General features: G+C 43.9%; 1 protein-coding gene across 1 annotated transcript in view; it reads right to left on the bottom strand.

The window, feature by feature from the left end:
- Window positions 1-18,883, bottom strand: part of LOC138661787 (cytochrome P450 2G1-like) — a 54,033-nt gene extending 35,150 nt beyond the window's left edge. The window contains exon 1 of the mRNA XM_069746705.1: window positions 18,678-18,883. Within this exon, the coding sequence (XP_069602806.1) occupies window positions 18,678-18,854 (177 nt within the window). The 5' untranslated portion in view covers window positions 18,855-18,883. The remainder of the gene's footprint in view (window positions 1-18,677) is intronic.
- Window positions 18,884-20,506: the final 1,623 nt, after the last annotated feature.

Here is a 20,506-nt window from a genome sequence, read left to right as displayed (position 1 = left end):
AAAATGAGAATGCTTGGTCTGGGGGAAAATGTGTGTAAATGGGTTAATAACTGGCTTAGTGATAGAAAGCAGAGGGTGGTTATAAATGGTGTAGTCTCTAACTGGGTCGCTGTGACCAGTGGGGTACCGCAGGGGTCAGTATTGGGACCTGTTCTCTTCAACATATTCATTAATGATCTGGTAGAAGGTTTACACAGTAAAATATTGATATTTGCAGATGATACAAAACTATGTAAAGCAGTTAATACAAGAGAAGATAGTATTCTGCTACAGATGGATCTGGATAAGTTGGAAACTTGGGCTGAAAGGTGGCAGATGAGGTTTAACAATGATAAATGTAAGGTTATACACATGGGAAGAGGGAATCAATATCACCATTACACACTGAACGGGAAACCACTGGGTAAATCTGACAGGGAGAAGGACTTGGGGATCCTAGTTAATGATAAACTTACCTGGAGCAGCCAGTGCCAGGCAGCAGCTGCCAAGGCAAACAGGATCATGGGGTGCATTAAAAGAGGTCTGGATACACATGATGAGAGCATTATACTGCCTCTGTACAAATCCCTAGTTAGACCGCACATGGAGTACTGTGTCCAGTTTTGGGCACCGGTGCTCAGGAAGGATATAATGGAACTAGAGAGAGTACAAAGGAGGGCAACAAAATTAATAAAGGGGATGGGAGAACTACAATACCCAGATAGATTAGCGAAATTAGGATTATTTAGTCTAGAAAAAAGACGACTGAGGGGCGATCTAATAACCATGTATAAGTATATAAGGGGACAATACAAATATCTCGATGAGGATCTGTTTATACCAAGGAAGGTGACGGGCACAAGGGGGCATTCTTTGCGTCTGGAGGAGAGAAGGTTTTTCCACCAACATAGAAGAGGATTCTTTACTGTTAGGGCACTGAGAATCTGGAATTGCTTGCCTGAGGAGGTGGTGATGGCGAACTCAGTCGAGGGGTTCAAGAGAGGCCTGGATGTCTTCCTGGAGCAGAACAATATTGTATCATACAATTATTAGGTTCTGTAGAAGGACGTAGATCTGGGGATTTATTATGATGGAATATAGGCTGAACTGGATGGACAAATGTCTTTTTTCGGCCTTACTAACTATGTTACTATGTTACTTTATGTGCTACTGACATCTGGTGGTGTGGAACAGTCAGAGCTATTATATACTTTGCACATTTTTATCAGAATGAGCCTGTCAGCTTTTTCTGTTGATAGGTGAAAGCGATGTCTGTTATAACCCTCTCGACGACTCTCAAAACCTGCTCAGCCAAGACACTGATGGTAGGGCAACACAAAACATCCAAGGCATAGAGTGACAGCTCATGCCAGGTTTCCAGCTTTGAGACCCAGCAGCTGAAGGTTACTTAGTAGTGATGAGCGAACATGCTCGCCACCACTACTCATTACTCGCCCGAGTATCAGTGTACTCGGCGAGCTTTTCCAGGATTATTCGGTGGGAAGTGAGTTCTCCACCCAACATTTTTGGCGGATTTTAGAGACCCAATCATGGTGCAGGGATTGTCTGCCAGGGCATGAAATGTCGCAGCCATCTTTGTTGTGGTCGTGCAGTGATTGGCTGGGCCGCAAAGCACGATCCCGAGTATAAGAGACCTGGCGCCAACCTGCTCGCCGCATTCTGGTCCTGTGTCAGCGAGAGTAGGGAGAGCTGCTGCCGAGATAGGGTCAGAATCGTGGTTTTAGAGTTAGTGTAGGTCTGCAACTCTTATATCCACAACTCCTCAGAAACCAACAGTCCTTTTAGGGCTAATTCGTGGGTCCCGATATTGCAGCGCTAGGCAGGCAGGGCACAGCATATCCACATCAGTGCAAGGCCTGCAGGCACTGTATGTGCGTCCATTGGTCCCACTACATCCTTCCCAAAGCTCCATAACAACCTTTTTTTTCCCAAAAATCCCTCCTTCCCCCAAAAAAATGTACAGTCTGTTCTGTCAGACTCAGGTCTGTTGAAAAGTTACAGTTTGTCAGGCATACGTAGCATAGTTGTGGGTGCTACCCTTGTGCCCCCTTTTTTTTTGTTTTTTTTTCAATTCAGCGAAAAAGGCCTCATATATCTGCATGCTCCAAGTTTGGTCATTGGAGGCCGGTGTATTTTCTTTTGGGCTATTTGATAGTCAAATTCTATACAGCACTAGTTCGCCTAAAAAAAATTGAAAGGCCACAGATTTGCCATTGTGGTATTTCTGTAACAGCCGTCATATATCTCTGCTCCAAGTTATGGCATTGGAGGCCGGTGAACTTATTTTTTGGCTGTGTGAAACTAAAATTCTATACAGCACAATTCAGCCTAAAAAAAAATTGAAAGGCCACAGATTTGCCAGTGTGGTATTTCTGTTACAGCCGTCATATATCTCGGTGCTTCAAGTTAGGTCATTGGAGGCCAGTGTACTTATTTTGTGGCTGTGTGATACTCAAATTCTATACAGGGCTATTCAGCCTAAAAAAAATTGAAAGACCACAGATTTGCCAGTGTGGTATTTCCATTACAGCCATCATATACAGTGGGGCAAAAAAGTATTTAGTCAGTCAGCAATAGTGCAAGTTCCACCACTTAAAAAGATGAGAGGCGTCTGTAATTTACATCATAGGTAGACCTCAACTATGGGAGACAAACTGAGAAAAAAAAATCCAGAAAATCACATTGTCTGTTTCTTTTATCATTTTATTTGCATATTATGGTGGAAAATAAGTATTTGGTCAGAAACAAACAATCAAGATTTCTGGCTCTCACAGACCTGTAACTTCTTCTTTAAGAGTCTCCTCTTTCCTCCACTCATTACCTGTAGTAATGGCACCTGTTTAAACTTGTTATCAGTATAAAAAGACACCTGTGCACACTTTCAAACAGTCTGAATCCAAACTCCACTATGGTGAAGACCAAAGAGCTGTCAAAGGACACCAGAAACAAAATTGTAGCCCTGCACCAGGCTGGGAAGACTGAATCTGCAATAGCCAACCAGCTTGGAGTGAAGAAATCAACAGTGGGAGCAATAATTAGAAAATGGAAGACATACAAGACCACTGATAATCTCCCTCGATCTGGGGCTCCACGCAAAATCCCACCCCGTGGGGTCAGAATGATCACAAGAACGGTGAGCAAAAATCCCAGAACCACGCGGGGGGACCTAGTGAATGAACTGCAGAGAGCTGGGACCAATGTAACAAGGCCTACTATAAGTAACACACTACGCCACCATGGACTCAGATCCTGCAGTGCCAGACGTGTCCCACTGCTTAAGCCAGTACATGTCCGGGCCCGTCTGAAGTTTGCTAGAGAGCATTTGGATGATCCAGAGGAATTTTGGGAGAATGTCCTATGGTCTGATGAAACCAAACTGGAACTGTTTGGTAGAAACACAACTTGTCGTGTTTGGAGGAAAAAGAATACTGAGTTGCATCCATCAAACACCATACCTACTGTAAAGCATGGTGGTGGAAACATCATGCTTTGGGGCTGTTTCTCTACAAAGGGGCCAGGACGACTGATCCGGGTACATGAAAGAATGAATGGGGCCATGTATCGTGAGATTTTGAGTGCAAACCTCCTTCCATCAGCAAGGGCATTGAAGATGAAACGTGGCTGGGTCTTTCAACATGACAATGATCCAAAGCACACCGCCAGGGCAACGAAGGAGAGGCTTTGTAAGAAGCATTTCAAGGTCCTGGAGTGGCCTAGCCAGTCTCCAGATCTCAACCCTATAGAAAACCTTTGGAGGGAGTTGAAAGTCCGTGTTGCCAAGCGAAAAGCCAAAAACATCACTGCTCTAGAGGAGATCTGCATGGAGGAATGGGCCAACATACTAACAACAGTGTGTGGCAACCTTGTGAAGACTTACAGAAAACGTTTGACCTCTGTCATTGCTAACAAAGGATATATTACAAAGTATTGAGATGAAATTTTGTTTCTGACCAAATACTTATTTTCCACCATAATATGCAAATAAAATGTTAAAAAAAAACAGACAATGTGATTTTCTGGATTTTTTTTTTCTCAGTTTGTCTCCCATAGTTGAGGTCTACCTATGATGTAAATTACAGACGCCTCTCATCTTTTTAAGTGGTGGAACTTGCACTATTGCTGACTGACTAAATACTTTTTTGCCCCACTGTATCTCTGCTCCAAGTTTTGGCATTGTAGGCCGGTGTACTTATTTTGTGGCTGTGTGATACTCAAATTCTATACAGGGCTATTCAGCCTAAAAAAAAATTGAAAGGCCACATACTTGCCATTGTGGTATTTCTGTAGCAGCCGTCACATACAGTATCTCTGCTCCAAGTTTTGGCATTGTAGGCAGGTGTACTAATTTTTTAGCTGTGTGATACTCAAATTCTATACAGTGCTATTCAGCCTAAAAAACGATTGAAAGGCCACAGATTTGCCAGTGTGGTATTTCCGTTACAGCCGTCATATATCTCTGTGCTCCAAGTTAGGTCATTGGAGGCCGGTGTACTTATTTTGTGGCTGTGTGATACTCAAATTCTATACAGCGTTATTTAGCAAAAATTACCTTAAAAAAATATTGAATGCAATCTGTTAGGTCTGGCTGAGGCCTGCCTGGTGTTTGGGTCTGAAAAATCGTAGATTTGCAGGCATACTGATCACATATTATTTCACTAGTAAGAAAGACATTTGTGTTGAGCTTTTGAAACAGTGCACTAGTCCATTTAAAATGGTTAAGGCAAGGGGCGGGGAAGTAGCCGTGATGCTGATGGTGCATCCAGAGGATGAGGCCATGGACAAGGTGAAAGTGGGCAACAACAAAGACCCACATCTTCTCGCTCGACCTTCCTGTCCCAGTTTCTGGGGGACCGCAGCACATCACTATTGAAGCCACAGCAGTGTGAAACAATTGTTGGTTTGATAGCGGATAATGCTTCCAGTCACTTAGCCACCACCACCACCTTGTCTTCCACACGGTCAAATCTGAGTAGCCGTGAGTTTGGCCAGGATATTCCTCACCTTGATCCTCCTTCCTACCACCATGCCGAGTGCCCTGAGACAACTGATCCATACTTGGACACTCTGAAGAGCTGTTCAGTTTTCCATTTCAAGATTCAGAAATCTCTGCCAGTCAACTTGAAGTGGGGAAAGATGACATCGCATGTAGAGCTGCCAAAAGCTTTGACCAGCCCCAGTCACACGAAGGTGATGGTGGGAATGTGTCACAAGAGGTAGACGATGATGAGACACAATTGCCAGAAAGTCAGGAGGAGGAGCAGGGTGCGGATGTGGAAGATGAGGTGATGGATGACATAGTGACTGACCCAACCTTGCAGGAGGACATGCATAGCGAGGACAGCAGCACAAATGGGGAAGGACACATATCCCTCTCAACAGGCAGGAAGAAGCAGTGTTGTGGCCACAGGCAGAAGGCGTGCATCCATTTCTCGTAACACCAACATGAGTGAAGTTGCCATTCTACCTGTGAGATCTTCCCTGGCTATTTTTTAAAGACTCTGCCGATAACCCCAAACAAGCCATTTGCAGCACCTGCCATGCCCGCATCAGCAGGGGTAGCAAAACAACCAGCCTGACCACCACCAGCATGATCGGGCACATGCAAGCAAAGCACCCGATTTTGTGGGCCGAACCCGAGGCTCCAGGACCACTGCCTGCTGGTCACACCACTGCTTCTTCCACTGTTTTGTGGAGAAGCCAATCCCCAGTACATTGTGCATGTGAAGATGCCTCTAGCCCTGCACCTTTTGTGGCCCACAGTCAAGCAGCACCATCAGCAAGCCCATCCACTACCCAGCCAACGCCCCACAGGCCACAGTCCTCAATTATAATATTTTTCTTCTGCTTGCGCTAGAAATGCTGCCTTTTTGGCTTGTTGTGACGGAAGCTTTCTGCAGCCTGATGGCGGCTGCCGTCCCAAGGAACTCGATCTCCATTTGCCACTATTTCTCCCGGTGTGCCATACCGATATTACACCAGCATGTGTCCCACAACATTACCCGTGCCCTCAACAATGCTGTTACAGGGAAAGTCCACCTAACCACGGACACGTGGACAAGTGCTTGTGGGCAGGGACGGTACATCTCAATGATGGCACACTAGGTTAACATAGTGGAAGCCGGGACCCAGTCGGACCTTGGGATGGAACACATCCTCCTCACACTGAGGATTGCTGGCCCTACGTCAATCAGGGTTGCCCCCACAGTCTTTAGCTCCTGCACCTCCTCCTCCTCTTCATCCTTCGTGTCTGAAATCAACACATCAGTCAGAAGCTGGAAGCACTGCAGCACTGCCTCAGCCAAGCGGCAACAGGCTGTGCTGAAGCTAATCTGCATAGGTGAGAAACCGTACAATGCAGAAAAGTTGTGGACAGACTGAAAGATCAGTCAGATGTTTGGATGACATCGCTGAACCTACAGCCAGGCATGGTCATGTGTGAGAATGGCCGTAACCTGGTGGTGGCTCTGAGGCAAGGTGAGCTCACACACGTACCTTGCTTGGCCTATATGCTTAACCTCATGTTTCAACATTTTCTGAAAAGCTACCCAGAGCTGCCGGATCTGCTAGTGAAAGTACTGTCACGATACCCGGGTATTAATGCTGCAGGGGAAACTGCACCCAGCAGCAACGGAGCTGGACCAGACACCAGGAAAACAGAGATGGGACAAGCATAAAAGAATAGTGAAACAAGCAGAGGTCTTAGCCAGGATATTACAAGATACTAACAGGGAGAGTCAGAGAATAGTCAGAAGCCAAGCCAGAAGTCAGTAATCCAGGAACATGAATAAAGCAGGTGACAGCAAAACACAAAGCAACCCAGCACACACTTCAGGGGTCAAGCATACAGACTCCAGAAAAACCTATAGCTGACAAGGATTCCAGGTAAGGAGCGAGAATAAATAGCCCTCCCATCTTGAAAGAGAGGCTAAGAACATTAACCCCAAGAGTACAAGACATAACCTTGTCCTAACCATGACAAATACGCCATCTGTTTGCCCATTTTAGAAAGTCAGCTACAGCTTCAGCCGCCCTTGTCATGCTTCAGCAGTGTTTTCAGCTTCCAGCTCACCGACTGTTGTGTGATGTCCCCACGCACTGGAACTCTACGCTGCATATGTTGGAAAGGATTTGTGAGCAGAAGAGGGCCGTTATTGACTACCAACATCAACAAGGCCTTCGAATGTCAGGTCAGACTCCACACATAAGACCCCTGGAGTGGACATGGATGTCAGACTTGTATACCATCCTCCAAAACTTTGAGGACTGCACCAAGATGGAGAGCGGCGATGACACCATAATTAACATCACCATCCCGCTTCTCAGCATTCTGAAAAACTCTCTGCTCACAATCAAATAGGATGCATTGCAGGCGGAGCACAAGGACATGGAGCAAGGAAACATACAGGGGGATTACACACAGCCCAGCCTCATGTCTTTTCAACGTGGATTGGTAGGCGAGGAGGAGGAGGAAGAACAGGAACTACTTTCATGCGCTATAGACAGTACTATGAACACATCTGTATTAGCTTCTGTTCAGCGGGGATGGCCTGAGAACAGGGAGGAGAAGGAGGAGGACAGCATGGTCAGTCGTCCTATTTGTGAGGACACGGAAGTCTTGCCTGTTAGCAGTCTGGCACGCATAGCTGACTTTATGCTGCGCTGCATTTCACGTGACCCTTGGATTCTCAAAATTTTGGGTGACACTCATTACTGGTAGGTGACACTTCTAGACCCATGCTACAAGGAGCTTTCAATCTCTTCTGCCTGAGGCAGAGAGGTGTACTAAAATGTTGCAGTACCACAGGGCCCTTGTAGCGGAATTGCTTAGAAAATTCCCATGTGAGAACGCTGGCAGCAGACATCAGATTTTGTTGTACAACCAAGGACTCCAAGCGAGACAGAAGTACAATCCACCTTAGGCAGGGGAACAATTGCCATGTTCTGGGACAGTTTTCTCAGACCCTCCCATTGTGGTGGCACAGAGGCAAGGGGTGCTGTCACAAGAAGTGCAATGTTTGGGAAGATGGTGAGGGAGTACCTTGCAGATCGTACAAATGTCCTCCGTGATTCCTCTGTGCTTTTTAATTATTGGGTATCCAAGCTGGACATGTGGCATGAACTGGATCTCTATGCCTTGGAGGTCCTGGCCTGTCCTGCTGCTAGCATTCTGTCAGAGAGGGTTTTTAGTGCCACTGGTGGAATTATAACAGATAAGTGCATTCGCCTGTCAACTGAAAATTCTGACAGGCTGACTCTTATAAAAATGAACAAGGCCTGGATTGGGAAAGACTTCTGTACACCACCAAGTGAAAACAGCGAAACATAACCTCAAATACAGTCTCTCTTTTGGGAAGGTGTATTCTCATGCACCTCTTCACAACCACACATGGGTATACGCTTCTACATTTGATCTGTTTATTGCTATCTTCCTCCTTATCCTCATCCTCATCATCCAGAACCACTAGATGACCAGGGTGAATGTGCTCTGTACTGTTATAGGCCGGTGATTTTTGGGCACAGGAGCTGTGAAAGAGCTCTTTTATTTTTTCAAAAAAGGACCCCACATTGGAGAACTGGGCATGACATTACATTGGGCCTACTTCTTAACTCTATCTCCTGCAATCTGTCTTGTACTTGCCAGTAGATCACCAGGGTGAACGTGCTTTGTACTGTTATAGGCCAGCGATTCTGGGGCACGGGGGCTGTGAAGGAACTCTTTTATTTAAAAAAAAAGGATTTTACATTGGGGAATTGGGCATGACATTACTTTGGGCCTACTTCTTAACTCGGTCTCCTGCAATGTGTCCTGTTATGAAGGCAATCCAGTGACACAGTGTGCCAGCAATCAGAGCACATACAGTGATCTGACAATACCCAAAAACAATAGAACGAGCTCTGAGACGTGGAATCTCTGTAGACCGCAATACCTGAACCTATCCTAAACACAACTAAAGGCAGCTGTGGATTGCGCCTAAAACTACCTATGCAACTCGGCACAGCCTGAGAAACTGACTAGCCTGAAGATAGAAATACAAGCTTGACTTGCCTCAGAGTAATACCCCAAAGGAAAATGCAGCCCCCCACATATAATGACTGTTAGCAAGATGAAAAGACAAAACGTAGGGATGAAATAGATTCAGCAAAGTGAGGCCCGATATTCTAGATAGAGCGAGGATAGCAAAGAGAACTTTGCAGTCTACAAAAAACCCTGAAGCAAAAAACCACGCAAAGGGGGCAAAAAGACCCACCGTGCCGAACTAACGGCACGGCGGTACACCCTTTGCGTCTCAGAGCTTCCAGCAAAAATGAATAGACAAGCTGGACAGAAAAAATAGCAACAAAAGCAAAGAAGCACTTATCTAAGCAGAGCAGCAGGCCACAGGAAAGATCCAGAAGCTCAGATCCAACACTGGAACATTGACTAGGAGCAAGGAAGACAGAATCAGGTGGAGTTAAATAACAAAGCAGCCAACGAGCTCACCAGAAAACCTGAGGGAGGAAGCTCAGAAGCTGCAGTACCACTTGTGACCACAGGAGTGAATTCAGCCACAGAATTCACAACAGTAATCCCCCCCTTGAGGAGGGGTCACCGAACCCTCACCAGAGCCCCCAGGCCGACCAGGATGAGCCACATGAAAGGCACGAACAAGATCTGGAGCATGGACATCAGAGGCAAAAACCCAGGAATTATCTTCCTGAGCATAACCCTTCCATTTAACCAGATACTGGAGTTTCCGTCTAGAAACACGAGAATCCAAAATTTTCTCCACAATATACTCCAATTCCCCCTCCACCAAAACCGGGGCAGGAGGCTCAACAGATGGAACCATAGGTGCCACGTATCTCCGCAACAACGACCTATGGAATACATTATGTATGGAAAAGGAGTCTGGGAGGGTCAGACGAAAAGACACAGGATTGAGAATCTCAGAAATCATATACGGACCAATAAAACGAGGTTTAAATTTAGGAGAGGAAACCTTCATAGGAACATGACGAGAAGATAACCAAACCAGATCCCCAACACGAAGTCGGGGACCCACACGGCGTCTGCGATTAGCGAAAAGTTGAGCCTTCTCCTGGGACAAGGTCAAATTGTCCACTACCTGAGTCCAGATCTGCTGCAACCTGTCCACCACAGAATCCACACCAGGACAATCCGAAGACTCAACCTGTCCTGAAGAGAAACGAGGATGGAACCCAGAATTGCAGAAAAATGGAGAGACCAAGGTAGTCGAGCTGGCCCGATTATTAAGGGCGAACTCAGCCAACGGCAAAAAGGACACCCAATCATCCTGGTCTGCAGAAACAAAACATCTCAGATATGTTTCCAAGGTCTGATTGGTTCGTTCGGTCTGGCCATTAGTCTGAGGATGGAAAGCCGAGGAAAAAGATAGGTCAATGCCCATCCTACCACAAAAGGCTCGCCAAAACCTTGAAACAAACTGGGAACCTCTGTCAGAAACAATATTCTCAGGAATGCCATGCAAACGAACCACATGCTGGAAGAACAAAGGCACCAAATCAGAGGAGGAAGGCAATTTAACCAAGGGCACCAGATGGACCATTTTAGAAAAGCGATCACAGACCACCCAAATGACTGACATCTTTTGAGAAATGGGAAGGTCAGAAATGAAATCCATCGAAATATGTGTCCAAGGCCTCTTTGGGACCGGCAAGGGCAAAAGCAACCCACTGGCACGTGAACAGCAGGGCTTAGCCCTAGCACAAATCCCACAGGACTGCACAAAAGTACGTACATCCCGTGACAGAGATGGCCACCAGAAGGATCTAGCCACTAACTCTCTGGTACCAAAGATTCCAGGATGACCAGCCAAGACCGAACAATGAAGTTCAGAGATAACTTTACTAGTCCACCTATCAGGGACGAACAGTTTCTCCGTCGGACAACGATCAGGTTTATTCGCCTGAAATGTTTGCAACACTCGCCGCAAATCAGGGGAGATGGCAGACACAATGACTCCTTCCTTGAGGATACTCGCCGGCTCAGATAAACCCGGAGAGTCGGGCACAAAACTCCTAGACAGAGCATCCGCCTTCACATTTTTAGAGCCCGGAAGGTACGAAATCACAAAATCGAAGCGGGCAAAAAATAACGACCAACGGGCCTGTCTAGGATTCAAGCGCTTGGCAGACTCGAGATAAGTAAGGTTCTTATGATCAGTCAATACCACCACGCGATGCTTAGCTCCTTCAAGCCAATGACGCCACTCCTCGAATGCCCACTTCATGGCCAGCAACTCTCGGTTGCCCACATCATAATTACGCTCAGCAGCCGAAAACTTCCTGGAAAAGAAAGCACATGGCTTCAACACGGAGCAACCAGAACCTCTCTGTGACAAAACCGCCCCTGCTCCAATCTCAGAAGCATCAACCTCGACCTGGAACGGAAGAGAAACATCTGGCTGACACAACACAGGGGCAGAACAAAAACGACGCTTCAACTCCTGAAAAGCTTCCACAGCAGCAGAAGACCAATTAACCAAATCAGCACCCTTCTTGGTCAAATCGGTCAATGGTTTGGCAATGCTAGAAAAATTACAGATGAAGCGACGATAAAAATTAGCAAATCCCAGGAACTTTTGCAGACTTTTCAGAGATGTCGGCTGAGTCCAATCCTGGATGGCCTGGACCTTAACCGGATCCATCTCGATAGTAGAAGGGGAAAAGATGAACCCCAAAAATGAAACTTTCTGCACACCGAAGAGACACTTTGATCCCTTCACAAACAAAGAATTAGCACGCAGGACCTGGAAAACCATTCTGACCTGCTTCACATGAGACTCCCAATCATCTGAGAAGATCAAAATGTCATCCAAGTAAACAATCAGGAATTTATCCAGATACTCACGAAAGATGTCATGCATAAAAGACTGAAACACAGATGGAGCATTGGCAAGTCCGAACGGCATCACTAGATACTCAAAATGACCCTCGGGCGTATTAAATGCAGTTTTCCATTCATCTCCTTGCCTGATTCTCACCAGATTATACGCACCACGAAGATCTATCTTAGTGAACCAACTAGCCCCCTTAATCCGAGCAAACAAGTCAGATAACAATGGCAAGGGATACTGAAATTTAACAGTGATCTTATTAAGAAGGCGGTAATCAATACACGGTCTCAGCGAACCATCCTTCTTGGCTACAAAAAAGAACCCTGCTCCCAGTGGTGATGACGATGGGCGAATATGTCCCTTCTCCAGGGATTCCTTCACATAACTGCGCATAGCGGTGTGTTCAGGCACGGATAAATTAAATAATCGACCTTTAGGGAATTTACTACCAGGAATCAAATTGATAGCACAATCACAATCCCTATGCGGAGGTAGGGCATCGGACTTGGGCTCTTCAAATACATCCTGATAATCAGACAAGAACTCTGGGACCTCAGAAGGAGTGGATGACGAAATTGACAAAAATGGAACATCACCATGTACCCCCTGACAACCCCAGCTGGATACCGACATAGAGTTCCAATCCAAAACTGGATTATGGGTTTGCAGCCATGGCAACCCCAACATGACCACATCATGCAGATTATGTAGCACCAGAAAGCGAATAACTTCCTGATGTGCAGGAGCCATGCACATGGTCAGCTGGGCCCAGTACTGAGGTTTATTCCTGGCCAAAGGTGTAGCATCAATTCCTCTCAACGGAATAGGACACCGCAAAGGCTCCAAGAAAAACCCACAACGTTTAGCATAATCCAAATCCATCAGATTCAAGGCAGCGCCTGAATCCACAAACGCCATGACAGAATATGATGACAAAGAGCATATCAAGGTAATGGACAGAAGGAATTTGGACTGTACAGTACCAATGACGGCAGACCTATCGAACCGCTTAGTGCACTTAGGACAATCAGAAATAGCATGAGTGGAATCACCACAGTAGAAACACAGCCCATTCAGACGTCTGTGTTCTTGCCGTTCAACTCTGGTCATAGTCCTATCGCACTGCATAGGCTCAGGTTTAATCTCCGACAATACCGCCAAATGGTGCACAGATTTACGCTCGCGCAAGCGTCGGCCGATCTGAATGGCCAAAGACATAGACTCATTCAAACCAGCAGGCATAGGAAAACCCACCATGACATCCTTAAGAGCCTCAGAGAGACCCTTTCTGAACAAAGCTGCCAGTGCAGATTCATTCCACAGAGTGAGTACTGACCACTTCCTAAATTTCTGACAATATACTTCTATATCATCCTGACCCTGGCACAAAGCCAGCAAATTTTTCTCAGCCTGATCCACTGAATTAGGCTCATCGTACAGTAATCCAAGCGCCAGGAAAAACGCATTGACATTACTCAATGCAGGGTCTCCTGGCGCAAAAGAAAATGCCCAGTCCTGAGGGTCGCCGCGCAAAAAAGAAATAATAATCAAAACCTGTTGAACAGGATTACCAGAAGAATGAGGTTTCAAGGCCAGAAATAGCTTACAATTATTTTTGAAACTAAGAAACTTAGTTCTATCACCAAAAAACAAATCAGGAATAGGAATTCTTGGTTCTAACATAGATTTCTGATCAATAGTATCTTGAATCCTTTGTACATTTGTAACGAGATTATCTATTGAAGAGCACAGACCCTGAATATCCATGTCCACACCTGTGTCCTGAAACACCCAAATGTCTAGGGGAAAAAAAAAAAACAAAGACTGAACACAGAGCTGAGAGAAAAAAAAAATGATGTCAGAACTTCTTTTTTCCCTCTATTGAGAATCATTAGTTTGGCTCCTAGTACTGTTATGAAGGCAATCCAGTGACACAGTGTGCCAGCAATCAGAGCACATACAGTGATCTGACAATACCCAAAAACAATAGAACGAGCTCTGAGACGTGGAATCTCTGTAGACCGCAATACCTGAACCTATCCTAAACACAACTAAAGGCAGCTGTGGATTGCGCCTAAAACTACCTATGCAACTCGGCACAGCCTGAGAAACTGACTAGCCTGAAGATAGAAAAACAAGCCTGGCTTGCCTCAGAGAAATACCCCAAAGGAAAAGGCAGCCCCCCACATATAATGACTGTTAACAAGATGAAAAGACAAAACGTAGGGATGAAATAGATTCAGCAAAGTGAGGCCCGATATTCTAGATAGAGCGAGGATAGCAAAGAGAACTTTGCAGTCTACAAAAAACCCTAAAGCAAAAAACCACGCAAAGGGGGCAAAAAGACCCACCGTGCCGAACTAACGGCACAGCAGTACACCCTTTGCGTCTCAGAGCTTCCAGCAAAAATGAATAGACAAGCTGGACAGAAAAAATAGCAACAAAAGCAAAGAAGCACTTATCTAAGCAGAGCAGCAGGCCACAGGAAAGATCCAGAAGCTCAGATCCAACACTGGAACATTGACTAGGAGCAAGGAAGACAGAATCAGGTGGAGTTAAATAACAAAGCAGCCAACGAGCTCACCAGAACACCTGAGGGAGGAAGCTCAGAAGCTGCAGTACCACTTGTGACCACAGGAGTGAATTCAGCCACAGAATTCACAACAGTGTCCTTTAACTGCCGCTAGATCACCAAGGTTAACATGCTTTGTACTTCTATAGACCACTGATTTTTGGGCTAGGGGGCTGTGATGGCACTATTTTATTTTTTAAATAAAAGACAACACATTGGAAAATTGGGCATGACATTACTTTGGGCCTACTTCTTAACTCGGTCTCCTGCAATGTGTCCTTTAACTGCCACTAGATCACCAGGGTAAACGTGCTTTGTACTGTTATAGGCCGGTGAAGATTGGTCAAGGGGGGCTGTGATGGCAATAGTCTATTTTTACAAAAGATACCCGCCATTGGTGAAACCACATCCTTGTTGGAAAACACTTCATAACATTTGTGTAACTTAAAGAGCTCACTTGAAAATCTCCTTTTTCTGTTGCCTGGTTGCTAACATTGGACACAATACACTTCATATAAATTTGATAAAGCAATGCTGTTACTTTGCCTCAGTAGTTCATTAAAAATATAGCTTTGTCCACTATATTTGTTTCTCTCCTTGCGAGCCTTAACTTTGTCTGCCTCAAATGTGCAAATGGAGAATATACAAATGGCGATTTGTACGCAAGATTGAAATACTGTATCCTGAATGCATTCAGACAATCACATAGCTGCATTTCTTGCAAAACATTTAGAGAAGTGACACACAATGCTCATAGTGACACAATCTTGATAAATGTTTGTTTATTCATTCACAAACAGTTCTAAGCCTCTATATGTTTGCTGTTTGTCATTGTAAAACATTGGTTTACTGAAACTATGCCTGTGGTGGTTTGATCTAAATCCTTATAGCTTTTATTTTCTAGGGGTTTATGGCTATATGATATCTCAGTTTCATCCAACCTTGGAAAGTGTCCACTTGAAGGTGTGGGTGAAACTAGAGTTACTACATAGTGTTATTCACTATAAAAGACCAGAGAAACATGACTAAGATAGATGCCAAAACTGGGGTACCTGTACATCTACAGTGTGCTGATACCTGCATAATTGGGGATGCCCATGCAGTGCAGGTAATCTCCCAGGGGTTCTCTGTCTTGGTGTTGCTTCTCTGATATTCCAGACGGATGATGTTTAAAAGCCTCTTGGTGATGATCTAACTATATTGTTTGTAGTTAATCTTCATATATACGTAATCACTATATTTATTTAATCCTTATATGTACTTATTAACCTGTGTATGTTAACACATAAAAAAGTGTATGCACTCACATTATTCAATCATACTATTCCTTCAATTTTGTAGTTTGCAATAAAATTGCAATTAGTATTTGCCTTTTTGAAGCCGTATCTGAACCTTAGTGTTAAAACATGTCAAATAAAATTGCCAAATTCTCCTGTAAATAATTGTGCAAAGAGGGAACCATCATACCATTAAAAAATATGAGTGAATTTTCCTGGGCCCATCCATATGTGGGTTCCAAGGACTAATGGGGTGCATATGACTATGCAGCAAGGCTCGCCTTCCTGCCAATGTATAAAACAAAGGATTATGGAGCACAAAATGCATATTGTGAAGTGGATTTTCCTGGGCACATCCAGTATGTGGGTTCCAAGGCCTAATGGGGTGCTTATAACTGACTATGCAGCAGGGCTGGCCTTGCCGCCAATGTGTAAAACCAAGGAGTACGGGAGTACAAAATGCATATTGTGAAGTGGATTTCCATGGGCACATCCAGTACGTGGGTTCGAAAGGCCTAATGGGGTGCATATGACTGACGATGCAGCAAGGCTAGCCTTGCCGCCAATGTATAAAACAAAAGAGTATGGAGCACAAAATGCATATTGTGAAGTGGATTTTCATGGGCCCATCCAGTATGTGGGTTCCAAGGCCTAATGGGGTGCATATGACTGACTAAGCAGCAGGGTTGGGCTTGCCACCAATGTGCAGAACCAAGGAGTACGGAAGTACAAAATGCATATTGTGAAGTGGATTTTCATGGGCCCATCCAGTATGTGGGTTCCAAGGCCTAATGGGGTGCATATGGCTGACTATGCAGCAGGGCTGGCCTTGCCGCCAATGTATAAAACAAAGGAGTATGGAGCACAAAATGCATATTGTGAAATGGATTTTCATGGGCCCATCCACTATGTGGGTTCAAAGACTTATTGGGGTGCATATGAATTGGTAGCAGGGCAGGCCTTGAATTCAATGCAACACTTTTTGAGGAGTCCCCCCTGGACATCTTATGAAAGGGGTATTGTGGTGCGTCATAATTCTTGGCAGCCCATCCACTCACAGCATAGGCTACAACAGCTAAGGAGACCCACTGTTTCATAATGGCCCTTTAAGAAGATTAATTCCGGCATTTTTTGTTTTTCCAAATATCTATATTTTGGGATAAAAATCATTTTTGCAATTGGGGTTCCTTACTATTTTTTGCAACATTTGCCTTTTATAGCCTTTGTGTGGCACTGTCTACTGCTGGCTGTAGAACGAGTTAATAGAATCCTTCAGTGACCTCCTTCTGAGGGTAGATCAACTCTTTTATTTGATTTTAATGAGCTGCTATAAGCTGATTTATGGCCCTATAAATGTTCAGCTTGCTTTCAATTTTGTTTGTGGTCATAAGTGACGTGAGAGGAGATAAAAGATATTTAAAAGAGTTACAATCTTCCGTTCCCATCGAGCTCACTGATGGATTCTTAGTTAATCTCTTTCTGCTGCCAGCAATGAGTAGAGAAACCTACAGTTTGTAATAAAAGCCAAATAATGTACATAAAATCACTGGAATAGAGTTTTGCCAAATTTTGGGACTTTTTTTTTTTATGGTCACATTTTATGAATCTATAAAAAAAATCTGGAAAAGCCACATTAATGTAAAAATCAGAAACCTGACAATTTGAAAAGAGGTGCAAATCATTTGATAAATTTGTCACAAACCCAAGGTCACTGAGAAGTGTGCACCCCAAAATACTGGTGGAAATGCAGTGGTGAAACAGAAGCATAGTAAGCAACTTACAAAATGTCACCCAATGACTTTTAAATATGATGGATTGTTAAATAAAACAGTTCAGTTTCAAATTTTTATTCTGGTTTTATGCCATCCATCTACTGGAGTGTCAGATTTGATAAAAGAAATGTTTCAACTTAGAATTTTGTGTAAAATCATCTGCAAATTGTCTCTTCTGAGATGAACAGGACTAGAACTCCAGTGCCACCTATAGGAAGTAGCAATCCTAAATGTAAATATCGACTCTCTAACTAGTCTTGTCACATGACTTAGAATAAAAGCCAAAGCCAAAATCTTAATTTGCAGACACTGCGTTTCAGGGTACTGCTCCTCGTCAATGCAAAGAGTGAGATCTGGTGAACAAGGTTTAAAAGTCTCCTCACCTTGGCATGTCAAGCTTGACATGTCAGTCGCTGTAAGGAGAAACGTTATCTCGTGTATGTCGGTCAGATGCCTCTCACCCGGCCAAACCAGATCTCACATTTGGCACTGACAAGGAGCATTCCCCCAAACACACAGTGTCTGCAGATTAAGATTTTATTTTTGGCTTTTATCCTAAGTCATGTGACCAGACTCATTAGAGGGTCAATATTGATTTTTAGGATTGCTACTTCCCATAGATGGCACGAGATTTCTAGTCCTCAAACTCTCTCTGAAAATACAATTTGCACATTTCCCAGAGGAGCATTGTGGTTTAAAAGGCTCCTCACCTAGGCATGTCAGGCTTGACATGTCACTGTCCGTAAGAAAAATGATCAAAAACCCTAAACCACTTTAACCAATAAACGAGAAAACCTCAGATGATAGAAAACACAATAGAACTTTGTTGCAATTGTTAATTTGCCGTATGCCGAAAAATAACAACAAAATCATATTTTACTCTACAAAATTAAAGTATCAGATATAGCAATAACTAAACCCCACTGTGTTCCTGCTACCCAACTGGCTAATGTTTTGCAAAATCTGATAAAAAGGGGCAACAGAGTCTACATGAGATTTGTAGTGGATTTTTCTGTGGACTGAAAATTTCTTATGATGTGATACACTGCAGATTTTACCCCTTGAAAACCCTATCAGATAATTCGGCGCACATCCTACATATATGAACATAAGTTTATTTGATAGATGCAAGTCTTTTTTCCCCAATAACCATGGAAAATGTAAATTTAATTTTCAGATCTATCCCATTAAAACTAACCTCCATCAAGGATTTGACCATTTCTCCTTGTTTAATATGCAGGACATTTCCAACAATGGGCAAGGGTGTCGGACCCGGAGGCAAGTTGCGTCCTCTGTATATGGAATTCCATGTAGAGTAGATGAAGGATGAAATGATGAAAGCCAGGAGCAAGGACACAAACCAGGAAAGGTCCATCTTTTCTTAAAGCAAACTGAGTTGTGCGTGTTCTGCCAAATCTACACTACAGTTTTATGTTAATCAATGATCCCTCCATAAATATTTATCAGTGCCAAGTAACATTCTGTGTTCATACTTAACCCCTTAAGTCCCGAGGGTGGTTTGCACGTTAATGACCGGGCCAATTTTTACAATTCTGACCACTGTCCCTTTATAAGGTTTTAACTCTGGAACACTTCAACGGATCCCAGTGATTCTGACACAGTTTTCTCGAGACATATTGTACTTCATGATAGTGATAAAATTTCTTTGATATTACCTGCATTTATTTGTGAAAAAAATGTAAATTTGGTGAAAATTTTGAAAATTTCACAATTTTCCAACTTTGAATTTTTATGCCCTTAAATCACAGAGATATGTCACACAAAATACTTAAAGGGACTCTGTCACCTGAATTTGGAGGGAACAATCTTCAGCCATGGGGCGGGTTTTTTCGGGTGTTTGATTCACCCTTTCCTTACCCGCTGGCTGCATGCTGATTGCAATATTGGATTGAAGATCATTCTCTGTCCTCCGTAGTACATGCCTGCACAAGGCAATCTTGCCTTGCGCAGGAGTGTACTATGGAGGACAGAGAATGAACTTCAATCCAATATTGCAGCCAGCGGGTAAGGAAAGGGTGAATCAAACACCCGAAAACCCCGCCTCTATGGCTGAAGATTTTTCCCTCCAAATTCAGGTGACAGAGTCCCTTTAATAAGTAACATTTCCCACATGTCTACTTTACATCAGCACAATTTTGGAACCAATTTTTTTTTTGCCAGGGAGTTATAAGGGTTAAATATTGACCAGCAATTTCTCATTTTTACAACACCACATTTTTTTAGGGACCACATCACATTTGAAGTCATTTGAGGGGTCTATATGACAGAAAATAACCAAGTGTGACACCATTCTAAAACCTGCACCCCTCAAGGTGCTCAAAACCACATTTAAAAAGTTTATTAACCCTTCTGATGCTTCACAGGTATTTTTGGAATGTTTTAAAAAAATGAACATTTTATTTTGTTTCACAAAAATTTACTTCAGCTCCAATTTGTTTTATTTTACCAAGGGTAACAGGAGAAAATAGACCCCGAAAGTTGTTGTACAATTTGTCCTGAGTACCCCGATACCCCATATATGGGGGTAAACCACTGTTTGGGCATATGGCAGAGCTCGGAAGGGAAGGAGCGCCATTTGACTTTTCAATGCAAAATTGGCTGGAATTGAGATGGGATGCCATGTTGCATTTGGAAAGCCACTAATGTGCCTAAACATTGAAACTGCCCACAAGTGACACCATTTTGGAATCTAGACCCCCTAAGGAACTTATCTAGATGTGTGGTGAGCACTTTTACCCACCAATTGCTTCACAGAAGTTTATAATGTAGAACCGTAAAAATAAAAAATAATATTTTTTCACAAAAATGAAATTTTCGCCACCAATTTTTTATTTTCCCAAGGTTACCAGAAGAAATTGTACCACAAACATTGTTGTGCAATTTGTCCTGAGTATGCTGATACTCCACATGGGGGGTAAACCTCTGCTTGGGTGCATGGCAGAGCTCGGAAGGGAAGGAGTGCCGTTTGACTTTTCAATGCAAAATTGGCTGGAATTGAGATGGGGC

Source organism: Ranitomeya imitator, chromosome 2 (genome assembly GCF_032444005.1).
Source record: "Ranitomeya imitator isolate aRanImi1 chromosome 2, aRanImi1.pri, whole genome shotgun sequence".
NCBI lineage: Eukaryota > Metazoa > Chordata > Amphibia > Anura > Dendrobatidae > Ranitomeya > Ranitomeya imitator.
This window is presented reverse-complemented; position numbering and strand designations above follow the sequence as displayed.